This window comes from Myotis nattereri (genome assembly GCF_964212035.1).
Source record: "Myotis nattereri genome assembly, chromosome: 16".
Taxonomy (NCBI): Eukaryota; Metazoa; Chordata; class Mammalia; order Chiroptera; family Vespertilionidae; genus Myotis; species Myotis nattereri.
Window position 1 is genome coordinate 25,609,457 of NC_138091.1, and position 18,752 is coordinate 25,628,208.

Genomic DNA, 18,752 nt, shown 5'->3' on the forward strand with positions numbered 1-18,752 from the left:
ACAAACATAAAAAAGCCTATCGCCATCATCAATGTATTATCATTTTTCCTTAACAAAGTCAGGGGTTTATTTTCCTGTGATGTTACAAGTGGGAAAAGCTCCTGGATTTCTAACATTGTCTCTAAAAGAGAAACCACAAGAATAATCACAGTTGCAGTCTCTAATAGGGAAAATAACGCTGGAGTTCATTTAAATGGAATTAAATTTGTTTCTTCTTCCCCAATCCTAGCCTCATTCAGCCTTTTTTCCCCCCCTCCTGATTCTTCAACGGTTAAAATAAACCTCTATAAGTACCAAGTCACAACCACACAAACCTATAAAGGCAAGCTTTACAAAGCAAAAGGCAGGTTGAGATTGCCCATTAATCTTTATTCCTCCCAAACATCTTAGTGGAAACATAAGCCAAGGTTACGATGACCCTTTCTCCTGATTACACTTTGTTTGCTACCAAAAGCTCTTACTTCTGAGGGGGAAAGGATGTAAAAAATAATCAGTGTACTTCAATTAACTGTATGATTTTGAAAATGACCTAAGAGTAAACCCATATACAACTCTATAATAAGTATTGTTTTAAGATCTATAAATTCTGTAGTTAAAACACTGTCGTAGGCCAGAATCTGATCAGAATTACTTGGATAAAATGTTCATCACCCACAAACTTTCAATCTGATTAATCTGGAGGTTAAATCCACTCTCAATGGTTTCTGGATTGTGAGATAATGTTTTACTTTGTAGTTTATCCCAAAGCTGGCTGGCCGACAGCCAGGTCCTCTGTATCCACAAGCCCATGCCTCAACCCAGAAGCATGCTCCATCCAGCCTTTTTTGGTCTTGCTGCCCCGAAGGCAGTGAAAACCAGTTGAATTCAACTTAGTCTTAATCACAAGCAGGCAGGGAATTTCTGGGATCAAAAATTTAAGATTTGCCAACCCAAGATCAAGATATAGGCCTTTAAGTTATTTGAAATCACCTTAGATCATTTGAAATTGTGAAAAGATAGCTTGGCTGCTGAACATGAGAGGCATTTCCCTATGTTTACACACAGCCCTATTTGGTACTAAACTAGGATACCAAATCTAAACATAAATAATCTCTTGCCAGTTCTCTAAATGATGTGCTTGTGGCAAAGACTAGAAGAGAGAAAGAAGCAGTATCATTTTAAAATCATGTAGTCAGATTCTGACCATGTTAAAGACTCCAACTACATCTTCTCCCTACTTCCCTTGCTTTGGTCACTCATACATTAAAGTATTACCATCCTGTTATTACCGTCTTCCCAAAGGATGGAAGATATAAGCATGTTTCTACTTGACTCATATTCTTCAATCTCCCTTTCATCTTGGCTCTATGGTTTTCATGAGAAAAGGAAGCAAGCAATTCTGGCCTTTCCAGAGAATCATTCATTCAAAAAAGCTATTCTTAAAGCATTACTGCAACAATTCTCCCAGAAGAAACAATGTACAAGTTAAATTCATGAAGCATTAACTCTAGCCCTATACTTGTGCTATTTCTTCACTACCTTACTTATACTTCATTTGCTTGTGGTGCTCCATCAATCTTAAAATGGAGACAGACAAAAAGTATTAAACCTTCCAACATATTTAAAAAAAAAAAATTTGCAGAAGATAGTGATTTTTTGTCTTTAATTAAAAAACTCGAACAAAAAATATATAATCAGAATTTTACATGATACATACATTCTTAACATCTGCAGGTAAGATAAGTAACAGAGGGCAAAAGCAGGTATGCTGTATTGCTTCTCTGTGGTAAGTCACCAATATTATCCCCTGCAGAAACACAGGATACATGTAAAAACAAAAACAACAAAAAGCACAAAACCATGGTCTTAACATAACTGAACCTTACTACAGACAGCAAAATATTTAGCAATAATACAGTAGATGGATTTTTAAATTGACTAAAATTTGTAATACTTTATATACAAAGATTAAATTAACAAGCTGCTTTCCAAAACTAAGGTCTGCAGCAGCAGTTTGACGGGGGAAATGACACCCTTTTTCTAGTTAAATCCTGGCTGTTTTTAATTGAATAATGTCACATTCAAACTCTCTCAGATGCCATTGTTACGGAAAACAAAATCCTTTTCCTATACAAAAACTTTTACTTGCAAGTCAGTTGTCTGCCCCCTACCTCCAAATGCATTTTATATGAGGCAATTCAACTTTCTTAAGTCAATATTTACCATCTAAAATCAGTGTTCCAAAATAAAAAAAAGTTTCTTACACTTTACAGCAAAGATACATGTTGTGGCTCTATTGAAACAACATATAAATGTTGGAACTAAAGATGAGAAAAGCAGAAAGGTCCATTCAACACATAGCAGCTTATATCTAAATATGTACATGTATGTATGTTTTCACAGTTAAATTTTAGAAAAAAATTACATTTTATATGTTCAGAAATATTTCTACTGTGGTCTATAAATAATATTTTAAAAACTCAACTAATCAAAATGCAGTACAAGAACGTATCAAATTAAATAAATCTAACCCTTGAAAAGCAGATACTTGAAGTCAGTAAAGCTTGAGGTTTGTGTAAAGTGTGTTCCATTAGTCCCTCCTACTCTTATTACAGAGTCCTCTATATACGATAGGAGAGAAACTCCAACACTTTGGAAGGAACCGGCAGTTTCTGGACTTCTTGGGTAGGCATCACTCTCCGGATTGACATGCGACATAAATGTTGAAGGCTAGGGATTTGCCTTGGAGTGGCCCAAAAATACACACTTCCATCATGTGTCCTAAACAGAAACAAAACAAAAAAATCACAAGCTCGGTCATCCAAATACATGTATTTCAACATCCTACAGTTCAAACAATTATCGTCCAAGGCTGTGTATTAGAGTCACAAATTGCACGTTTAAACCTAATTAAGGCCCAGCCAGCATGGCTTAGTGTTTGAGCATTGACCTATGAACCAGGAAGTCATGGTTCAATTTCCGGTCAGGGTATATATGCCTGGTTGCAGGCTCAATCCCCAGTGTGGAGCATGCAGGAACCAGAGGATCAATGAATCTCTCTCATCATTAATGTTTCTATCTCTCTCTCCCTCTTCCTACCTCTCTGAAATCAATATATAAAAAGAAAAAATTATTAAGGAAACCTAACCAATGATCATCATCTCCTCTTATGACAAAGCTAATATTATAAAGAGCCCTCATTAAAGATTTACTGACAATAATACTGGCTGTTTTGATTAAAAACCACCTGAAATTGTCTTGTTAAAAACAAAGCAGAAAAATGGATTTACCCAGCAGCTAAAACACTGCCATCAGTAGAAAAGGCACAGCAAAGACCATTGCTCAAAGGTGCAACTTGTACTGGATAATCCTCATCAATTCTCCAGAACCGCACCATTCTGAAAAGGAAAAACATTGTCCAGTAAATATCTAGTAGGAAATTTAATGTAAAAACAACTTTTAAAATTGACAAAAAAATACCACTATGTTCTGAGTCACAAAACAGTACATTCACACACAAATCACTGCAATAAGCAATTACTGTAACTTGCTTTATAAAGAGTGTTATAGTCTTGCCCTGGCCGGGTGGCTCAGTTGGGTGGAGCAGTTCCTTCTCGGTCAGGAACATACCTAAGTTGCAAGTTTGGATCCCTGGTTGGGGTGTGTACAGGAGACAACCCATCGATGTTTCTCTCTGACATCTATCTTTCCCCACACCTCCTAAAATCAATAAACACATTCTCAAGTGAGGATTAAAAAAAAAAAGCCCTAGCTGGTTTGGCTTAGTGGATGGAGTGTTGGCCTATGGACTGAAGAGTCCCGAGTTTGATTCCGGTCAAGGGGTATGCCTGGGTTGTGATGGCTCAATCCCCAGTGGGAATGTGCAGGAGGCAGTCAGTCAATGATTCTCTCTCATCACTGATGTTTCTATCTCCCTCTCCCTTCCTCTCTGAAATCAATAAAAATATATTAAAAAAAAAAAAAAAGCATAGTCTATACCAGTGATGGCGAATCTGACACACGTGTCAGGTGACAGGCGAACTCATTTTTTTTGGTTGATTTTTCTTTGTTAAATGGCATTTAAATATATAAAATAAATATAAAAAATATAAGTCTTTGTTTTACTATGGTTGCAAATATAAAAAAATTTCTATACGTGACACGGCACCAGAGTTAAGTTAGGGTTTTTCAAAATGCTGACACGCCGAGCTCCAAAGGTTCGCCATCACTGGTCTATAACAACTGGTAATTTGGATCAACTCACACTTAAGAAACTCTAATGCATGTCTGTCTTCCCTCCTCAGTTTAGATCCATAATGCTCACAGCCCAACCTTTCCCCTTTTTCTGACATTTAAAACCCACTATATGATGTTTTACTATATTTCCAAGACATGTATAACGCCATTTTACATAGGTAGTGTGTCTAGGAACAGTAGAAAACTGACATTCAGAATTTACCCAAGCAAACAGGAAAACAATGATTACTGGAGGATAAAAAAGAACTCTCCCTGTACATTTGCTAACATTCTGGAAAGATGATAGTGTGTTGCTTTCAGAATTAATGGGACCAAATTTCTTAATGCTACATCCATGCACACTGTATGATAAAAGCATGAGAAAATGGAATGGCTACATCTAGTTTCTGCTTCTTACCAATAAATAAAATCTCATTCATGTGACATTTCATCTTGTAGTCTCAACTGCGGTGGATATAAATTACTCTTTTTACCATTTATCACTTTGACAATGTCCTTTTACTTCAACCTTTGTAAGACAGCACTGCTGGGCTAAAAGCTAGTTAAAAATCCACCCAGTTTTCCCGAACTAGTTCACAAACAAGGAACACAGGAAGGGAGGGCGGGGGGCTGGGTGGGAAGGGAGCAAAGGGGGGGAGAAATGGGAGACATCTATAATGCTGTCAGTAATCTATAATAGGAAAAGTGTAATATGCTAATTAGACTGGACATCCTTCCGGACGAAGCCGGGGCTGCGAGGGAAGCCTGGGTCCCGGGTGCCAGAGGGAAGCCAGTGCCAGCAGTTGGGGGAAGGAAGGCCTACTCTTGCACGAATTTCGTGCATTAGGCCTCTGGTAAAAAATATATAAATAAATAACAACAACAACAACAAAAAGGAACACAGGGAAAGTTATGCATTATCTTTAGTTTACATGGATACTATTCAGGTCAACATTCTTTAAGACACACCAACATCTCCCAGGTTCTTGTCTAAAGAAAGAGACACTAGCCCTAGCTGGTTTGGCTCAGTGGATAGAGCGTCGGCCTGTGGACTGAAGGGTCCCAGGTTCGATTCCGGTCAAGGGCACATGCCTGGGTTGCAGGCTCGATCCCCAGTGGGGGGTGTGCAGGAGGCAGCCGATCAATGATTCTCTCTCAACATTGATGTTTCTATCTTTCTATCCCTCTCCCTTCCTCTCTAAAATCAATAAAAATATATTTTTTTAAAAAAGAGAGACACTAAAACCCAAACTGTAAAAAGGCTTTTTTTCTTTAGCCTTAAGAATGTTATAAGTAGACAGATAAAAGGAAATCTTTAAAAGGCAATAAGTAGTTCAAGCTGTAATTCACACACTTACTTATCATCAGCAAGGCTTGCAATATGCAGTCCATCATGACTAAAAGATACAGATCGTACCCATCGGTCATTTGCTCCTCCAGCAAAAATTGGAGTAGGTGGGGGAAACAGGTGCCTGAGGTCGAAATACATGTTTTCAGTGGAAATGTATCACTTCAAGAAACAAAACTACCCAGGTACAAAGTACATCTGTCTTTGAGTAATGTTTAAAGTGACCTTAACATAACTAAGACTTAAGAAGAGCTGATATATCCAAATTAAAGGAACCTGAAAAGAATTACTAATCTCCTTTTAAGAATGTGGTTTAAGGCACTAAGATTAAGTTCAACTCTAGTTTTAACTTTTTTTCCCAACATGAAACTCTAAATATAATTACCACTTCTATAGTCATGTCCTGTTAAGTAACAAGATCTATATCAAGAGAGCCAAGTTTAATTTTTAGAATTTATATTTAAAGCTTTGCAATATTCAAGGGCTTAAATAATAATAAAATTTTAAATTCCAATAGACTGCAATTTTAGGTTTCACATGTTAATTCTAATCATTCATAATTTTTAAAAAGTTATACTGATAGCCAGAGATGAATTACAGACTAAAGTAATTCATGCTGTACCTACCCAAATTCCATCAGAATGTCTCCAGTATGTGGATCCCAGACATATACCCGAGTATCATAAGATGCAGTAGCCAGCAATGCTCCATCAGGAGAAAAGTCACAAGCTACCACATCATGGTGATGTCCTTCTAGTTTCCGTATCATTGTGTACTTATCCATATCCCAGAGGAAAACCTGCAATAAAAAGGCAAATGTTATAGCTTCACTCAGACACACAGAGGACAAAATGGGACATCTTAAACTAAAACTGCTAAATTTAATCCAGATTATATTAAATTAAAGATTATAAATTATGGATAATTAAAATAATATGCTCAGTGTCATAGTCAGATTAAAATCAGTCTTTAAGTTAATTAAAGTAGACATGCAAATTCTATTTCAAATGTTTCTGTTAAATGTTAATTAAAAATAAGCCTAAACATAAAAAAGGCAATGTAATTTAACCAGTTATACTGAAATCCATTTATTCCAAAAACTAATTAATTAAAATATACAGAAATAAATAGGGTTAAGTATTACAAACCCCCTTCTTTTTCTTCCAGAAACTACCAAATTTTTAAAAAATATACAGACAGAAAATGTAAGGTTAACAAATTGTTACTCCATTGGCATCTCCTTTGAGATAATCACTTGTTTACAAAAGGCTTGGGTCACCAACGTGAGCCTAGGAAGAGAAACAGATACTGCAAGCAAGGAGAATTTTCACAGCCAAATGAAATTTCTTTGGCAAACAACAAGGATGTTAAGCCACATTACAAAATGAAAATGCTAATTTATGAAAACAATACAATAACAACATTTCTGTGAATCAAGATTTGCTAATCTGATTTTCCCAAATTGACCACACAATCATTATTAGTCATTTCAAGTATAAAACATTTAAATTACTTTAGTACAAGTTCACATATAGTTTTAGATTTTAAAATCAGTAAGTAGACTGTGCAGAATAACTATAAATAGGATTCGAATGTTTACTGCAGTCTGTTATACTAAAAGTGAGATTGGAAATTTAACAATTCTAGTAAGACAACTTCTCTTCCTCTTGGGATAAAACAATCCTTTTGGCTACATTTTTTTCTGCACAGACACAATATATTACTTCCAAAGGGGAAAAAAAACACACAAATTTTTAATTGGATCAGACTTAAGGTATCTCTACCATCTTAAAGAATTCCAAAAAATAGTACAGAGAAACCATCTGAAAGCCAATTAATTACATTACATGGTTTCACATATCAGACTCCCAATTCCAGACTGGAAGATCAATTTACTTGGAGGAGTCAGTGGGTTTCACTGGGGGGAAATTATTTTAAAAAAGAAAAAAAGAAAGAAAGAAAAGCAGAAAGTGGACATCGACCAGCACCTGTGTACGTACAGTACACCTTGCAGCCGAATGCAAGGTTACTTCATCCTATGGTAAAGGTCGCCCCCAGCCCGGTAGCCAGAGATGCCACTCTTTCTGCCCAGCTAACACCATTGTGCGCCTGTGTGCGAGTGGTGCCAGCATAACCTCAATCACACCAATATTGCTGCCACCACCTGTGACAGGGAAAGCAAGAAGCATATGGAAAACACACAGCCTAAAATAGCAATGTCAACATCTAGCTTTGTGGTTCTTACGATTTTTAAAGAACTAAACTAAGTATTTTTTCTAAACTTCCAACATTTGCAACTATCATTTTAACATAGTTCTTGGACAGATAAAATGCATTTTAACCAACCTCCCACCCCCCCATTATCACATGTATTTGGACTTCAACCATTTTCAATAAGTATCTGAAGCTAAAAAGATCTCTAACTATACTGAGCTGGTAGACAACTAGAGAATTCATCAGTAAGCGTAACCCTCTTAAGAGTTACTTTATTATACCAAATTTCTTCTGTAATTCACTCTAGGACATACATGAGTGCTATTTTCATTTTTATTAGACTTTTAAGTTACTTTTTCTCAGATAAATGTCCAGGTCCAGCTGGGACTCAAACTTTTTAAACAGCAAACTGGACAAAAAAAAATAGAACAACAAAGAAGAAAATTATTAGCAAGGGAATGTCTTAACATTTGGACTATATCTCCTCCATAGCACATAAACTTTCCTAGATCTTAGAAAAAAATAAATTTGACAAACTCCCTCTTTTATGAATAGTATCTCTAACTAAAAGTAATATAATTTCTTACTTCACAATCAATAATTATATTTAATTTCCCTCATGCAAATACTGCATCACAAAATAAAACATTTAAGATATTCATGACACCGAGCACAGACTTGATGTTACTTAGATTTAAAAGTGATTATGCACACATTATTATAATCTAATTCGCAACAAATGTATAAGAACTTTGACACATACGGCTTTACTGGCTCCCACTGAGCACAGCATGGAAGAGTCAGGAGAGAATGCACAGCTGTACACCCAGTTCTGATGGGCTCTCAAGACTTTCATCATGTTTCCTGAAAAAAAAGAAATACCCATGTTAACCCTAGAATCCACTTCAAATGAGTATCATTCGAAAATGGCAGAATCATAGAATCACAAACTTCTACAGTGACAGTTAGTAATACACATCAGTTACTCATTTTTGTAACTAAAGTTTTACTGGAATACAATCATGCCAATTTGTTTATGTTGCACTCCAAAGGCAGAATTGAGTAACTATGGCCGAGTTAGCATGGTCCACAAGCCTAACATTTGCTATTTGGCTCTTTAAGAAAAAAATCTGCTCACTCTTCATTTATAGAAAAGACTTCTTTTGGTCTAATCCCTTTATTCTACAAATGAAAAAACTGAAATACAGCAAGGTTAAGCTTTAATAAACATCTTCAAAATGTCTTTTCACCCTTCTTTCTTTTTGGTAATCTACATTCTACTCCAAATTCCCTGTACATTATACCCTAAACACACAATTATGGCCAAGAATATTTTAACTCTTAATTTTACAAATATTTACTGAATACCTACTACATGCCAGGAAGTGAAGATACAGCTGTGAATAAAAATCCCTACTCGTTTGGTGCTTACATTTTACTAAGTCTACATTCTTAAAACATGTTGAGAAAGCAAGCATTGTGTGATATGTACAAGAATATAAAAATTTAATTACCAAACTGTTTTAAGTATTGGGATCCCTTAACCCTTCGACACCTGAGAAATCAGAGGATTGATAAAATGCAGAGGAAGCACCTCATAGTTTGGGAATAACATATGATTTTATTAGGCAACGGTTGCTACCCATCAGCTGGAACAAGTCTCCAAATCTGAGAGTTTTGCTTCCTACTACATTAAGCTAAGCAAGCCTGTCAACTTTCAGCTTGTGGCTGTTAGAGAATTAGCAGATCTTATTTAAATACAAGGTTTTAGTTAAAACTATAAACTCATTAAAGGCTAAGAAGAGGGAAGATATACTCTCTATGGTCCTCCAAAACTTTAAGCATCACAAGTATCAAGGTTTCAGAAAAAAATGAGTACTTGCACTCACATACCTTTTATTATATTAAAGGGTAATTTTACTTATATAAAGTAATTTCTTACTTTATCTATCCAACATAATAATATACTTACTAGCATTTACATGTTATAAATTCTGATGTACAAACCATATTTCAATCTAAATTTTATTAGATCACTAAGTTACATCTGTTTGTTATCCTATAAGGTCTACTTAAATTTTCACTAAGCAAATGAAGGAAGTTAATAACTCTCCCTAAGATAAGGAAATAAACCAACATAACCAGTTCATATAAAACCCTAAAACTGACCTAGATGTTATCCTCAAATAGTTGATACAGATCTGTGTGGTTAGTTTGTGAATAATATTAGATTGTATACTTAGAGTAACTGCTGGCTCCTATTCTGGGTCACATTTATGATTTTATCAATACAGGGAAAAGGGCCAAAGAACTAGGTATAGAAAAGGAAACTGATCATATGCCATTTATAAGTCAAATGCCCCTGATAAACCCAGTATCTTTCAGTAGTAATATCAAGAAACTAATTCTTTTTCATAGCCTGGAAAAAAAAGACATACCATCATCTTTCAGGTCCCACACTCTCAGAGTTTTGTCTCTTGAAGCTGACACTAGGATCAAGCTCCCATCTGGAGCAAAAGTTAAATCTCTGACCACTTCAGTATGATCTACCAAGTTAAGGAGGAGTTTTCCTAAATGCAATGAAAAGGGAAAATAAGCCAATGTTAGTAACATTTATCAGTTTCTACTTTATAGTGTTCCTCACCGTTTAAAAAATACTTGGGCACATCTTTAGCTTACCAAGTGTAAAATGACTTACTTATTAGTGTTTTTACTATTACCTTCAAAGATTCACTATATACATTGTGTGTTTAAGATTTTTAAAATTGATTTTTAGAGAGGAAAAGTGAGGGGGAGAGAGACAGAAACATCGATTGGCTGCCTCCTACAAGCCCCTTACTGGGGATCAAGCCTATAACCTGGGCCAGGAATCGAATTGGCAACCTTTCAGTATATGCCCAACCATCTGAGCCACAAAGCCTGTATTTATTAAAAAAAATTAAAAGGGAATTCAAATTCCTCAAGCATACACAAGCTCTTGGAACAAGTTATTATTTAGTACATACACACACACACACACACACACATATAAACTTCCATTATCATTTTTAAATCTTTGTATACTGTGGTTTTAAAATATAAATTTTCCTTTTCTTTTCCTTAGCCTTGGATTACTAGTGGATTATCAAACTTCCCAAAAGATGCACGTTATCCCACAACCACTTAAATTTTCAAACATAATTCCAGTGGGGGGGGGTGGGGGGGGGAAGTACTTTGTTCATCTAATATTTTAAGAGTTTTGTTTTCTATGAAAATCTATGTGCTTAGTTTTTTTCAAGAATCCAATACATTTGACACCCCCACTCCATGTTTGTATCACCTGCTATATTCTAATGTACATATTATTCTAATACTCATTTTTAAAAATCTTTCCAAAGGGTTAAATGATTGTTAAAAACCAGATTTGCCTTGAAACGTGTAAGCTATCAACCACTGAAAATAGAAATCACCTTACTCTTTGATACACTCCTTAGATATGCCCTTCGTGCTGTAATATTCTCAAGATTGATCAAGCAGTGCGAACTCTATTATCCTAAATTAAAACCACAGCTGAAGATGTCATTAGGCTAACTAAAAAGACACATTGTACCAATTCTTGCTTTTCACTAAGTTAAAATCCTCAAATCATATATTCTACTGCCTACTAGCAACGCCCTCCATCATAAACTAATCAAACTTGCCTTTAAAACTCTGAATCCATACCTGTATATACATCCCATATTTTGATACGCCCATTGCTTAATCCTGTGGCAAGGAGTAGCTGATCTTGTCCAAATTTGAATCGATGCCATTCTATATTTACACAGCGACTCTGTTTTTCTGGAACTGAAGATCCAAAAGCAAGACTCCAGACTATATCACCACAGTCTATAATATGTTCACGAGGCTTATTTTTCTGAGCACCATCACTATTTTGTCTTGACAATCTCAAACTGTTTGAATTAGTGATATTCTTTGTGCCATGCAAGAGACTGGGGAAGACGTGGGGAAAAAAGTCAGATTAAAATTTAGTTATTTATTCTGGACTCCTGTGGATATGAAATGATCTTTGTTAACCTCAATATTATTATTGTGATACTAAATAACAATAGAATCCCATAAATGGGAAGGGAAAAAAAAGTTATTAGCTATGAGGGTATGACCAAATAAATCCTCAATAGCGGAAAAAGAGGAAGTTCAACAATAAAGTAATTTTATCTGTTTCAAATTTTTCTTTGAAATCACTGTATCGGTTAGGACTCCTTTAATTAACCGAAAGCAAGTGTAAATAAGCAAATAAACGAAATAAAACCACCGAGAAGTTACGATATTGTGAAGCTGACACCAGAAAATTTCCCTAAAAACACCCTGGTAATAATCAGTAGTTTCCCATACTTTCTAGACCTAAAGCAGGGATGGCGAACCTTTTGAGCTCGGCGTGTCAGCATTTTGAAAAACCCTAACTTAACTCTGGTGCCGTGTCACATATAGAAATTTTTTGATATTTGCAACCATAGTAAAACAAAGATTTATATTTTTGATATTTATTTTACATATTTAAATGCCATTTAACAAAGAAAAAATCAACCAAAAAAATGAGTTCGCGTGTCACCTCTGACACACGTGTCATAGGTTCGCCATCACTGACCTAAAGTAATATGTAATAAGGACATTAATAAGTATAACCATGAAAGTAGACTACACACAAAAAGCAGGAAAAGATTAAATTTAATATATGATACATTTAAAAAAACTTTCAACAATTATCCAAACCCAATTAAACCCAGAGGATAAGTACATAAAAAGTAATTATATGATCTATGCCACCTCTGTTATCTAATGAAATATTGTGAAATTAAAAAGTATCAGATAACAAAGGTCATCTGACCTGCCACAACACAATATATACACTACACAATTAATCTGCCTTATAATACACAGAAACATTTATTAAAAACACAAAAGTACCTGAAAAAGTGTTCTATAACATACCAGATGCCCAGTGCACCAATTCATGCATGGGTGGGGTCGGGCTGGCCCTACCCCTGATCAGAGTGGGGGCGGGGCTGGTCAGTATGAGGGGCCGAGGGCAGTTGGCCAGCTGGCCCCACCCCCTGGTCAAGGGGACAATTTGCATATTAGCCTTTTATTATATAGGGTAAGGCCAGATAATTCTTCCCACAAATTTTCCAATACATTCAGCTTATGATAAAATATTTTTATAACAATCTACAAAGGTAAAACTTAAATATCAGTATCTTTTTTTTTTTCCTCTCCATGTACTGAAAACAGGAAATTCTACAAGCAGATACAAAGTACAAAAAAGAAAAGTGTCTTACAAGTTCGTAAGGCACTGGGACCATGGAACAAGCTTTACTGTACAATATCCTTGAGACCAAGCGAAGTATGAACCATCTGGAGCAAAAGCAACAGTCCAATTTTCACGACCACATTTCTTGTCAAAAGGAGCTGCTAGAGCCAAAAGTTCACCTATAGTACGTGATCTCACTAAAAAAGAAAAAGAAAAATACAGGATATTATATATAACCAGCAATGAATTTAAGACTGCCTCCATATTACTTTGGGACACACTAACTCCATTGAGTATTTTTCCCTTTTCCTATACGGACAAGATGTGAGTTTTGCTTTCCACCCTTTGAGAGGACATATCTGGTGTAAAGACCCCTTAATGATTACATCTTCAAGTTTTGTTGAAGTTAGCTTCCTAAAATTTTCCAAAGCAAGAGCTTTTTAGAAAATTTCAATTAAAATAAACCAAAAAAAATGATCAAGTAACAATACTGCAAAGGTCAATCAGGGCTATCAATTTCTGAAGTCCTGGCTTTTGCACTGCCTTATGTTGTCATCAATTTGCTAACATTTAAAATGCAAGAGACTGCCCAGCCAATGTGGCTCAATGATTGTCTACTCATGAACAAAGTCAGGGCACATGACCAGGTTGTGGGCTCGATCACTGATAGTGGGCATGCAGAAGACAGCTGATCAATGATTCTCTTTCATCATCAATGTTTCTATCTCTCCCTTCCTCTCTCTGATATTAATAAAAACATATTAAAAAATAAAACGCAAGAAACTAAAGTTACTTTGTAAGAAAAGTATCTTCTAAAAAGTCTGTAGCTTTCAAAAACCATAATCCATTATAAAATACAATACTACATCATTACTGAAAGAAAAGCACTATAAAATGGTCTATTCAAACATGAAAATACTTATCTTTTTTAGGCCATGGTCACAAAAAAAGCACAAAACCCTCAAAACTAGAAGGGACTTAAAGACTATTTAGTCCAACCTCTCAACCAGTGTTTTAAATGCCTAACATTCAACAGCGGTCCTCATCATCTTCCTAAGAAGCTTCAAATTGACCCCAAAATGAAATAATTATTTTGCTTTTTGAAGGACAAAAAACAGACAATCCCATACATTTTTTGTTTAACTAAGAGTCTTAAATTTAGCATTCATAATAAAACTGGCCTATTAACAGAGTGCACAGAGAATTTTTATTGTGTTTAACATGTATGATCAACAAGCTCCTTCCGTACGTGTGCATATATACTCAGCTGGAATTTCCTCAATTTTGGGAAAGGATGTTCTTTATCTTGGGTTGGTCTTACTTTTCACATTTTGCTACTCTTCCTTCTCAGTTATTAGTTTTTGTCAAGTTTAGTTTCCCTATGATCTATTTTGTGGTCAGTTGCCTGGTAATCTCTACAGTTTATTTCCAACAACTAAATTTCAATATTATTCTATGTATTGCAATTCAAATAAGAACCACTTATATTCTTGAATGAATGTGAAAGTACATGTATAAGTTCTCATTCTTAAGTGATTTAAATATTTCATTGCCCAATTCTTTGATATATTAATGAATAAGCTATGGTTTAAAAAGTAAAGGAACAAAACAGACCTATTTTTCTATGATACTCATAAGTATGAGTATCTAATAAGGCTAATTCTGATTTGGTGTAGCTCAGATTATCAGAAATTTTCCTTTTGATGACTCAGAATCTTCCTCCTTGCCACTCCACCCACTCAGTCCTGATTCTGACCTAAGAGAATAAGCCTAATCCTGCTCACATGACATTCATATGCTGAAGACAGCTATGACATCATCAACTAAATATTTTCACCAGGCTAAAATTTCTAGTCCTTTTGATCATTCCTTAGATTAGGTAGTTTCAAGTCTATTTCCCATCTTCACCTTCATCATACTTTTCTGGATAAACTCCAGTTAATAATGGCCCTCATAAAAGTGGCACCCAGAACTAAACACAGTACTTAAGATGTGGCTTCATAAAAGCAGCAGAACACCCCACCACCTACTGCCAACTCACTTGTAATCAATACAATATAAAGTGACATTAACTTCATTAGTAATAATGTGACTTTCTTAATACAAAATTTCCAAACGAGTGACTCTCAAATGCCTGCAGAATAACTTTTTAAATATACAAAGGCTTTTTGAAAGGGCTTGCCTCTCCATGTTTCCTTACATTCCTCCAAGTCCAACATCTTTTTTTGGTCTGTATTTTAAGATCACTCTATTTTCTTTCAGCATCCAAAATATCTTTAATTACAAGGCAGAGGTTTTTTTTCTTCTTTTACCTTGGCCACAATCACAAACTTCCTTTATATAAAGGGTGGTAATAAATCAACAACTTAAAAACTGGTTCAAATAAAGACCACGAAATAATAAGCTAATTTATTCTTGAATATAAATTCAAGAAATATAAAAAGCACACCTACCAAATAAATACTGTTACAGTATTATTAATTGTATTAATTGTATTAATTACCTTGTGTTTCTTTATTCATAGGTGGAGCAAATGATCTTTCAGTTAATCAAATGGATTTAAGCACTCATTTAAATACTGGTACAATATTTTAAACTAGCACAATGTTTATAATGAAGTGCTTTGAGAAAAGTTTTCTAAGATAAACCTTTATTACATTACCTGCAACTGTTTAATGTTGGTATCCTAAGAAATGTATGATTTAGACCTTGTATAAGGGGAAAGCTGCCTGCCATGGGAGCTCGGCCATAAATACAACTCTCCATTATTAATATCTGTACAGTAGTACACATCATCTGAGTCACTGTTGAACCAAATTTAGCTCCTTCTTCACATTCCTCCCTGCAATTTCATAACCAGAAAGGATCTTTGATAGTGCCTTGTGAAAGAGGGCAGAAACTCCCTGACAGATTTAATTATTCATGGAATCTTGTCTCCCCTCCTTCAGTAAGTAGTAGAGAACCAAAATAGGTATAATTAATACCCAAGAAAGAAGGGGGAAAGTAAGTCCTTACAGATAGCTACAAAGCTACACAGAGATACTAGTGTTTAACCCTGTATCCAAATGATACTTCAAAAAAAGCCCTGGCTGGTTTCCCATCCGCCAGTGGTTGCGGGTTTGATTCCTGTCAAGGGCTCATACCTCCCTTGCACCAGGCCCTTATCAGGGCTGATTCAGGAGGCAACTAATCCAGGGAGGTAACTTAATTGATATCAATGTTTCACTTTTTCTCTCTCAAATATCCTCCATGAGGATTAAATAAAATTTGTTCAGTTAGAAAAGACCAAAGTATTTTTATGCCGGCACTTAGTAACCTTATATCCAGGAAATAACACTGAGACCTAAATATGAAAAAAAAAATGTAATTGAAAAGGCTACTTAGATGATTCTACCTTACGCAGGTCCACTCCATCCCTTAGAAGAAAGGACTGAAAAGTTTTCAAAATGGTTCATCAAGGTGAAGCAAAAACACAAATTAAAGAAAGGCAAATCACTCATCTGTGATATTATGTAATGGGGGGAGGGAGGGAACCACTGGACTAAAAGTAAGAACTTTTTAAAAAATGCATACTTTTATTGATTTCAGAATAACTTCTTCGGCGTTCTATGTGCCACATCAGAGCATATTAGTCTTAAAGCACAGTGAAAATAAAAATGGGATACGAATTGTTTTCTCTGCAAATTTAAAGGTTATTAAAATCAGAATTATAAAGCTCCCTTCCTAAACTGCCATTCAATACCTTACCCTTAAAACTAAAGCCATTTCGTTTTACGCTGTCTCTAAATATAAAAAATGTGCCCATAGACAGGACAGAGGCCGATTTGGGTGGCTCAGCTTCTCCCTTTCTCTACAAATACCTCCTCCATGGATTTAGTCAGGGCACCCATTCAGCTGAAGAACAAGGGAATGCAAAGGCTCTTACTCAGCGGCCACCTTCACATTAACATAGTAAGTTCAGAGATGGGCTTTTTTGCTGTTGTTGGCGGGGGGGGGGAGGTTGCTACATCTATTTTAATTTTTAAAATAAAAATGACCTATATGTATGGTATACAACATGTGCAATTTTTACTAAGTCTAGCAATGCACTGTACCTCCACCACCCCTCGCCCCGAACCCCCCCCCCCAAAAAAAAAACCCAAAAACGTGAGATGCTTTTTAACTGAGCCACTGACGTCTTGACGCACAACCCGGGACACCCACTGCCCCGGCTTCGGGCGGCGGAGCTGGCCGTGCCCCAGTTTGCGCACAGCCTTTCCCGACGGCCCTTCCGCCCCGCGGCTGCCCCGCGGCCACTCCGCCCCGCCGCGGGCCCCTCCCTGCTCCTGGGCGCCCGAAAGATAACTCGGAGTCGTCCTCCCCCGAACCACTCCCTTCCTTAACGCCAGGCCATTTCTGAAACACTGCCTTTGCCGGGCTGATGGCGGCGCTTCGGTCGCGTCCCTCCTTAAAAGAGCGGTGGGCACACGAGGACCCCCGCCGTTCACTCACTGCAGCTCGGAGCACGCGAGTTCACTTTCGCATCATAAAAATGTCAGAGTCCCCCAGTCTTGACCAGGACTCACTCCCCTGCCCACTCGACGCCCCAGCGGCTGAGCCAAGCAAGGAAAATCCCAGGATCACGGCCCCGATCGGACCTCGGAGGAGGAGACTGGGGTCCCCAGGGGGGTGTCGGCCCCGGGCCCCGGTCATCACTGGGGCCCTCGCTGCTCGGCGCCCACGGTCCCCTCGACGCTGAGAGCCGCGCGCCGCCGCCTCCGGGGCCAGGCGCAGGGGAGGGGGGGGGCGCCGCATCAATGAGGATCGCCTCTTTCCCTCGCTACATCCACCCGCGCGCCGGGCCGCTTCCTTCCAGTTCGCTCCGGGGCTCGGCCGGTCCCCCCACCCCCCTCAGCCGCGCAGGGCTCCCCTCGACCCTCCTCCGCCGGATCCCTGCCTCTCCCGAGCCCCCGCGCGCTCGCCAGCACCCCTCGCCCACCGTCCCGTTCCTCACCGATCTCTTTCTCGTTAACCCTCGGAGGAAAGCTGGCCATCTATGGGGCACCGTCTGATTCCGGGGGTGCGAGGCGGGCGCAACGACAGAGAAGGGAGCGGCGAGCGCTGAGGGGCGTGACGCGGGATGGGTCCCTCCCGGTCCCGGGGACGGAGGGAGGGGCGGGGGCGGTCGCGGCGGCCTCTGCCGACTGCCCCGGGGAAGCTCCGGAAGGCCTCGGACCGAACTACGGGGTCAAACTCAGACAATAGACCCTGGTCGCTGCCTGACGTCTACAGACCCAGACACTCCCTTCCACGCTGTCGACGGCAAACGAGACACTGGAGACAAAATGGCGGGCGGCGGGAATGATATCGGGACGGTGAGGGGCGGGGGCTCGTGACGTCACAGACATAGTCCCCGCCTCCCGACGCTCGGGACGTGACGGCCTCTGTTCGGCGCCCCGCCCCCCAGCGCGCGCCTAAGCTGGTGGGATCGATTCCGCGGTAGAAGGAAGCGCGGGAAGGCGGAAGCGGGGGCCGGAACTCCTGAGTCGGCGCTGACTAGGCGTTTAACTGGGTCTGGTTTTCCCCGCCGGGACCCCGAGCACGGTATTTATAAGTTGCACTGCCTTTGCAACGGCAAACCGAGAATTGCACAATACATATTAGCCCACAGCTTCAAGATTGCATGGGATTTAAACTAGCTGAACT

At 38.0% G+C, this 18,752-nt stretch overlaps 1 protein-coding gene across 1 annotated transcript; it reads right to left on the reverse strand.

Moving 5' to 3' along the window:
- Positions 1-1,625: 1,625 nt before the first annotated feature.
- WSB1 (WD repeat and SOCS box containing 1) lies at positions 1,626-18,385 on the reverse strand. Its single transcript, XM_081109157.1, has 9 exons — positions 18,061-18,385; positions 13,096-13,264; positions 11,480-11,748; positions 10,216-10,347; positions 8,541-8,641; positions 6,190-6,362; positions 5,574-5,687; positions 3,270-3,377; positions 1,626-2,760 (listed from the first exon to the last, which is right to left on the reverse strand). The coding sequence occupies exons 1-9, from the start codon at positions 18,098-18,100 to the stop codon at positions 2,601-2,603; spliced, it is 1,266 nt and encodes a 421-aa protein (XP_080965283.1). The 5' UTR covers positions 18,101-18,385; the 3' UTR covers positions 1,626-2,600.
- Positions 18,386-18,752: the final 367 nt, after the last annotated feature.